Source organism: Lepidochelys olivacea (genome assembly GCF_965140295.1).
Source record: "Lepidochelys olivacea isolate rLepOli2 genome assembly, chromosome: 7".
Taxonomy (NCBI): Eukaryota; Metazoa; Chordata; order Testudines; family Cheloniidae; genus Lepidochelys; species Lepidochelys olivacea.
In genome coordinates, this window is record NC_140417.1 from 18966108 (window position 1) to 18974777 (window position 8670).

An 8670-nucleotide genomic window follows, 5' to 3' on the forward strand; every position below is an offset into this window, starting at 1 on the left:
ACTTGCATTACTCAGGGGTGTGTGTTTTCATACCCCTGAACTAAGAAAGTTTCAGTGCTGTAAGTGGCAGTATAGATAAGGCCTAAGGCTCATTTTCAAAAGTTATAAAACATAATAAATAAGAGGAACCATATTCTCCTGCATTGCTTAATAGCTAGAAACTGATCATTTTAGTGGCAGTTTAAAAAAAACACTGAACTAGTTTGTCCTGTGATCTTTTGGCTCCACTGTAATTGGTCATGTGCAAGACTCAGGTTTCATTTCCAGCTGCAGCTTCTTATTCCCTGGATAAGGTTAAAAATGCTGTAAACATAGTTGCTCTGGCCCTGGGATTTCTGCAAGTCTCCAAGCAAGTGATACTCACACCTCAGTGGTTCGGGAGCCTATTCACACACACTCTCTCTCCTTATCTAATCTTATCTAATCCTCACAGCAAAATGACCAAGTATTATTTTATCAACTACAATTGGTTAATAACATTAACCAATCAGGATGCTTTTACTATTTAGATCAGTTAATAATTAAATCACACAGTGTTTTAATATCATGTGCTACAAAGAGCCGCAGAAGACACATGAAGGAGCCACTTATGGCTCGTGAGTCTGAGTATCATGGCTCTAGTCAATGAAGGAGTGGAACTGATGGCCTTTGAATGGAGACTGGTTTAGATTTTGACTGGATGATGGGGGGGAGGATAAGTGAGAGAAAGGGGGGATCTGAGAGAAGAAGGGGGTTAATGCTGGGGAAAAAAATGATGGGGAAAGGGAGAATTCAGAAGAGGGGTGAAAGGACAAATCCCCAGGGTCATCTGTGGCTTCGTCAATATTTAGCAGTAATTTTTTAAATGATAGTGTGGCTTGATCAATGTTCAATTTTGACAAATGTTCATTATAATTCAAATGTATAGAATTACAGAACTACATTATGGTGTCTAATTGGTCATACAGTTAACTTTATTTGAATATCTTATCGCCTACTTCTACACTGCAGTTAATGGCAAAACTCCCTATTGCTTTGAGGGGCTGCAGGATTGGGCCACAATCTCTCTCTCTCTCTTCCTTTTTTTTTTTTTTCCCCTCTCCAGTATGCAGTAATCAGAATTGTTTATCTTATTACCTCATTGTGGGATTTCCAAAATGTATTCAGCTGTGAGCAGAAACATGGATGGCTTGCTTTTCAGACTGTTTGTCAAAGAAAACAAAAGCTCTGAAGTCGTTGCCCTCAATATCTTAATTTTTGTGCCTTAGTACTTTATTCAGCTGAGACTCCTCAAGCAGACATGACAGAGGATAATGTGCTACTTTTTTAGTGGGCAAACAGTTTATAAAACTTAAAGGGTCTGATTCTGATCAAACTAACACCATTGTAAAAACAGTTACTTCATGGAGTTATTCCTGATTGACCTTGGTGAAATCAGAATCAGGCCCCAAAAACTGATGTGAGAAGTTATTGGCAGATTGTTACCAAAAGGATTAGAACTCCATCAGGCCTGTTTTCTGCTCTACTCAAATGCCATTTCTGAACGTCAGGAACAATGACTCCCCTGGACTCTTATGATTACATCATTTCTGTAGCTTCAGTGGTAGCGTGTTTGCTGGGTATAGAGGAAGTTACAACATTCAGAAAAGGCCCTCAAAAAACCACTGTCAGTGGGGAAAGCAGTTCTAATTTTAGAACTTTTCATGTAGTTCAGGGGTGGCCAACTTGTGGCTCCGGAGCCACATGTGGCTCTTCAGAAGTCAATATGCGGCTCCTTGTAAAGACACCAACTCCAGGGCTGGAGCTACAGACGCCAACTTTCCAGTGTGCCGGGGGATGCTTACTGCTCAACACCTGGCTCTGCACAGGCCCTGCCCTACTCCACCCCTTCCCATCCCGTCCCCTGAGCCTAGGGTGACCAGATGTCCCGATTTTATTAGGACAGTCCTGCGATTTGGGGCTTTTTCTTATATAGGCACCTATTGCCCCCGCCATCCCCGTCCCAATTTTTCACACTTGCTATCTGGTCACCCTACCGTGAGCCTGCCATGCCCTCACTCCTTGTGCCCTCACTCCTTCCCCTCCTCTGCAGAGCCTCCTGCACACCCGAAACAGCTGATCGTGAGGTAGGCGGAGGGAGGGGGGAGGTGCTGATCAGCAGGGCTGCTGGTGGGTGGGAGGTGCTGGGAACAGGGTTGGGGGAGCTGATGCAGGGCTACTGACGTATTACTGTGCCTCTTTGGCAATGTACATTGGTAAATTCTGGCTCCTTCTCAGGCTCAGGTTGGCCACCCCAATGTAGTTGAAAGAACAAGTTAAAAAAAAACAACCCCTAACTTCATGATGCAGGGATTATGCAGTGCTGTAGCCGTGTCAGTTCCAGGATATTACAGACAAGGTGAGGTAATATCTTTTATTGGACCAACTTCTGCTGGTGAGCAGGTATTGTGAAACCCCATAAAACTTGTGGTTTCACATGTTTCTGACACAGCACCAGAGGACATGAAATGAATTTGTCTGAATTTCAGACTGGGTGCTTGGTTTCATTCAAATCTGGAACCGAAGGAAAACTCAGGGTAAGATCCAAACAGATTAAAACCAAAGAAGATGTGCATCTAAAGTGAATCTGCCTAGTTTTGAAGAACTGTAGGACCTCATCCTACTTCCACCAATGTGATAGGGCCTTTAGTTTTCATACTTATCAAGAATACAGATTATAAATAAAACATCCTGTTTCCTAGTTGTTTCAAATACAGCCACTACTAAGTAAAACACAAAGATATTATCTGACTTCAAAATGAAAAAGAAGGCTGTGGTTTGTACTGCCGATACAAACCTTCTTTAAGATAAAAGAACCTGTTACAATGGTGTGGTAAAATAAATTTCATATTGGTGCTTCCAGGTTTTTTATCAAAAAGAAAACAATTTTCATTTTTAGTAAAATTGGTGCAAGATGCCAGATTGACAAAATAATTAGAAGTTGAGATCATTAGTCCAGGCAGGGCATTTCCAGATGCATTGTCCATTGCAGTTTTAAATGTCCCATGCAGTGGAGTTCCAGCTACTTCCTTGGGAAAATCTTTCACACTCTAATACACCCCATTGTCAGAAAGTTTTTCCTATTAGCCTAAATTTTTCCCTTCTTTTCTTACCTTAATTCCATCCCATTGCTCCTACGTATGCCCTTATTTAATTGTATAAAGTAATGCCTTCTTTCCCTCAAGGATGCTTTTATCTTTCAAATTTCTGTACGTTGATAACTTGTCCACTTATAATGTTCTCTTAACAGTATTCCATGTTTTGCTCTTTCAGACCTGATTCCCAGTTTCATCCTGTACTTGGTGCAGGATCTGTTGGTGCAGTGAGCAAAGGTGTTCCCCAATTCAGCTTTTTTTTTGTAAATGAGAAAAGCCTAAGGGCTGTTCTAATCTATGTCCAGCAGCCAGGAATAGCTAGAGAGGAGAGGTACCCTAATATGGCCCCTATATCAGAGGCTGTGAGGGGGATGGTAAAGAGCGGCTGGGCTGGCTCTTCATCATGTGTGGATTCTCCCTGGGCTACAGAAATTCCCAGGTAGCAAATACTGCTGGATTTCTAGTGCCTTTGCACTGGTAGAGCAACACAAATGGGCTGTAACATATTAATAAATTGCTTCTTAATTTTTCTTTGTAAATCAGTTCTGGCTCTTGATCATTTTTGTTGTTCTCTGAACTGCCTCCGATTTATATTTCTTTCTAGTAATGTGAAACAATGATTTTCTAGTTAGGCTGAATCCATATAGGATCCCAAACAATGGCTTCTGAAATGAGGAGGGTCAGGGGATTACACCCACGCAAAGATAATATACCCACCCTAACCTGTTCCTATAAATGTAAAGGTAAAAAAAAATAAGTGTTCATGGTGTCTAATGTGGGATTTAAACCTTAGGGCATGGCTACACTGCACTATGCAAACTCGGGACCTTTAAATTCACACCAGCAGTGTCGTCCCCCCACGGAGAGTTATATTGCAGTACATGCGTGCATGCTGCTATTCACAACCCTTTAGTCCAAGCGGCAGGGCAGTGTAGGTATGCCCTTAGTCTTCTTGCACACAAAGTGAGAATTATACCACAGAATAAACAAGCCACGTAAGAACCACAAACAAATAGATAGCCCTTTCTTGCAACCTGAATTCTGCTATAAATTAGCTCATCCTTTATGTTCATACTAGCTTTGAAACCACAAATTTTCTGGTAGGGTTTGGGTTTTTTTTTTCTTGTTGACCAACTTGTCTACTTCTGCTATGTTAGTCAGCTGTGATTTCCTGTTTTCACCTGCTGAAGTGCGTATTTTGGAAATGGAATGAGATGGAAAATATCACAAGTTGACACCCTGGTCTAGAGAATTGTGGTGTTTTTTTAAGTGCGACCGAAACCAGAAATAACCTAACACATAACACTCTCTCAAGGCAAGTCAGATATATCAGGGCGTGATATATGTTTCATTGGTGGTACATGAGCTAGATGTTCCATGCAATCACTTCACAACAATAAGGAACCACTGAGATACACAATAATTCTCTAAACCTACATTTTACTATTACGATGCATTCACGGGACAAAGTGAAATAAATAATTGTCAATAAAGGATTGTGGCCCTACTCCTGCTTTCACCAAAAACAAGTGACTTTAATGAGAGCAGGATTTTAGTACCTTTTGAAATTTGGGGCCAAGTTCTTCTCTCAGTTTCACAGGTGTTTATCTAGAATAAATCCAGTCACTTGATTTATGACAATGTAAGAGAAAAATTTGGCCCTCAGAGGTAAAATTTTCAAGAGCCCCTAAATGACTTAAGAGATTAAGTCTTATTTTCAAAAGTGACTTGGAGCGTGATCCAAAACCCACTGAAATCAATGGGAGTCTTTCCACTGACCCCAGTGGGATTTGGATCAGCCCCTTTGGGCATTTAAGAGCTGATGCCTCATTGACAGCCAATGGGACTTCAGCACCTAGATTGCTTAGGTGCCCTTGAAATTTTTACCCTGGATCTTTTGCCAGAGTAAATATTAAATAAATCATTTCATGTTCAGTCTGTTAAACCAATATCATCTAATGGGGTTGTTTCCTTTGAATGTGGTTTGTGAAAAGACTTGTTTAATCTTAGTCTCTTATTTTAAAAAGAATAGCAATGAAACAGTAGGCAGTGTAATCCAATAGAGTAATGTCTGGGGCATGGAGGGAGAAGACCAGGGCCCTCTTCCTGGCATCGTCGCTGACTTGCTGTGTGATCTTGGGCACACCACTTCACCTTTCTCTGCCTCTGTTTTCTCCAGTTGTAAAGTAGGGAAAATGACACTGATTCTCTTTTGTAAAACATGTTGGGAAGCAAGCTATATAAGAGCAAAGCATTACTATTGTTTTACATGTTGTTCATAAAAACCCTGAGTGGGTTTCTTTGCACTCACATTTTTGTCCTGTGAGGGGGTGATCCACCCCAAATAATAATAATTATTGGCATGGCATAGTCTCTCTCTGTACATCAAGATGATGATTTACCCCTGAATCTTACCAGAAAAGTCCCACAGTATTTAATAGGAGGAAAGCAGCAGGATTCTATAGAAATTACTCTGATATCATGAAATTTAATAAAGAATGAGACTTTCTTTAGGTTATTAACTGTCTTATGGAATTCTAAAACTGGAGAATAATTCTCTATTAAAATCTATACAATGATTAAAAAAGACTACAAAAAAGTTATCATTTTCTATTATGTTCTATAGGACTTATTCTACAAGGGACATATTAAGAGATGCAGCAGTTAGTGCCTGGATTCCTTTGTTTTGTTACTACCTTTGCTACTGACTGGCAGTGTGATCTTGGGCATGTCACTGAAATTCTGTGCCTCCATTTACTATAAAATGGCTATAACAAACACAACTACCTCAGAGAGGTGCTATGAGGTTTAACTAATGTATCTAAAGAGATCTTTGGATGAAAAGTGCTATGTCCCATATGATAAGAGCAATATATTATTATTGCTAACTGATCTTTCTAAGTAACAAGTTATGCATGGTGATGACTATGAAATACATTTGTTTCAAATAATCACTTTCTATTCATCCTCAGTAATACTTATTGAGTTTAAATCCTGTGGACAAACACAAAGTAATGCACAGTGGAAAACAATCCCAACTACACATACAAAATAATGGGATCTAAATTAACTGTTACCACTCAAGAAAGAGATCTTGAAGTCATTATGAGTAGTTCTTTGAAAAGATCCACTCAATGTACAGCGGTAGTCAAAAAAGCTCACAATGTTAGGAACCATTAGGAAAGGGATAGATAATCAGACAGATAATATCAGAATGACACAATATAAATCCATGGTACGCCCATACCTTGAATACTGTGTGCAGTTCTTGTCACTCCGTCTCAAAAAAAGATAATTAGAACTCAAAAAGGTACAAAGAAGGGCAACAAAAATGATTAAGGATGTGGAACAGCTTCCGTAGGAGGAGAGATTAAATAGACTGGAACCTTTCAGTTTGGAAAAGAGACGACTTGGGGGATATGACAGAAGTTTATAAAATAGGGAATGGTATGGAGAAAGTGAGTAAGGTAGTGTTATTTACTCCTTCACATAACAACAAGAACCAGGGGTAACCCAATTAAATTAGGAGGCAGTAGGTTTAAAAAACAAAAACGGAAATGCTTCTTCTCGCAGTGTACAATCAACTTGTGGAACTCATTGCCAGGGGATGTTGTGAAGGCCAAAACTACAACAGGGTTCAAAAAAGAATTAGATAAATTCTCGAAGAATAGGTCTATCAACATCTATTAGCTAAGATGGTCAGGGATGCAACCCTATGGTCTGGATTTTCATAGCCTCTGATGGCCAGAAGATGTGAGTGGACGAGAGGCCATGGATCATTCAATGATTGCCTGTTTTGTTCATTCCTTCCAAAGCACCTGGGATTGGCAAGTGTCGGAAGACAGGATACTGGGCTAGATGGACCACTGGTGTGACCCACTATGACTGTTCTTATGTTTTTATTTAGTTAATTTAATTTAATATGTTACACTCTGACTAAGCATTTTTAATTATAATGTACTAAGGCATTTTTAGGACATTTTGTCTCAGATTAAGAGCTCATTTTCTCGGTGTGGCTGTATGGGGGTTTTTTGTTTTAGTAATCTACATAGTTTAATTTTTTTCTTGTTTGTTTTGCAGGGGTATCAGTCTCTAATATTACTAATCCTGCCAGAGTACCATTAGAGTCACCTAAACAAGAGAGTATACCCTGTTATCCCACAGAAAACAAAAATAAAGCCAAAGAAAATGAGATTGGACCATCACCAGACTTACCAGCAGCTAGTAAGTAAAATAACATGAGATATATTTGTTTAATGGTGGAATTAATGTGTAGATAGGGACAGTTCGCACTCCCAACCAGCATAGATCCACTGCATGATGACGCAAACTCACCCTTTCCTGTGGTTTGCCTTTATTACTGCTTATGTAACAAAGCCCTGAACTTCCTCCTGAGCTGTCTGTTCCTGATGTTTTCCTGGAAAGACCTCCAGTTTCTCTCTCTCGTCTTCAAGAGACTGAGCATTTTATATCCCTAAGCCGGAACTAAAGAGTCCCACCCTGCTAGGGTGAGTCAGAAGAACAAATCTGCACCATCACACAATGTGCCTCGTCCTGATGGGCTGTCAACTGGTTTAGGGGACTTGAGAAAACAATCACAGAAACTGAACTATTCATACTTATAGTATCACAAAAATAATGCATTTCCCCATCACTGTTAATGTCATTTTCAGATCCAGTTTCTGGAAGAATCTCAGACTCACTCCCCTATCCACTACCTCCCCCAGAGGACCTTATGCACTCCCTACAATCAAATCCTCCTCATTCATCGAGTGTGAAGGTAAACCCCATAGTTTAAACCTCAATTTTCTGATGACAGTGAAAATTGCCTTTCATGCCATTCTGTATTCCTTTAATTAAAAGGAATTTGTGTGCATCCTTCTACCTGCATAAACTGTACAGTAACTCCTCACTTAACTTTGTAGTTATGTTCCTGAAAAATGCAACTTTAAGCGAATCCAGTTTCCCCATAAGAATTAATGTAAATGGGGGGGGGGGTTAGGTTCCAGGGAAATCACTTTTACCAGACGACACACACTCTCTCAGTCTTAAACAAACAATTTAATAATGGTACACAGCGATGATGATTGTGAAGCTTGATTGAGGTGGTGACGTCAGAGGGTGGGATATTTCCCAGGGGATGCCTTACTGCTAAATGAATTAGCATTTGGCTGAGCCCTCAAGGGTTAACTCGTTGTTAATGTGGCCTCACACTCTATTAAGGCAGCACGAATGGAGCAAGGAGAGACAGCATGGCAGACAGAGACACACACCCTGTGTGTAAGAGAGAGATGCGCATTGCTCCTTTAAGTATGCTGACCCCACTCTTAAGTACGCTGCCTTTTTAAGTTAATCAGCAAGCTGAGATGGCAGCTGTTGCCAGGAAGCTCCTGCTGTGCTGAGCCCTGTGATGTCGTGGCCCCCCCCTCATGCTCTATAGAAGATGGGGTAAGCGGGGTGCAGGAGTAGAGGGGAGGGGGACACCCTGACATTAGCCTCCCTCTTCCTCCCCCCTTTCCCCCACACAGCAAGCAGGAGGCTCTGGAGGGCAGGAGCA

At 40.6% G+C, this 8670-nt stretch overlaps 1 protein-coding gene across 1 annotated transcript in view; it reads left to right on the top strand.

Moving 5' to 3' along the window:
• The window catches only part of IRAK2 (interleukin 1 receptor associated kinase 2), a 33386-nt gene that overhangs the window by 8719 nt on the left and 15997 nt on the right, over positions 1–8670 (top strand). The window contains exons 3-4 of the mRNA XM_084635133.1: positions 7194–7337; positions 7787–7893. Coding sequence (XP_084491259.1) covers positions 7194–7337; positions 7787–7893 — 251 coding nt within the window. The remainder of the gene's footprint in view (positions 1–7193; positions 7338–7786; positions 7894–8670) is intronic.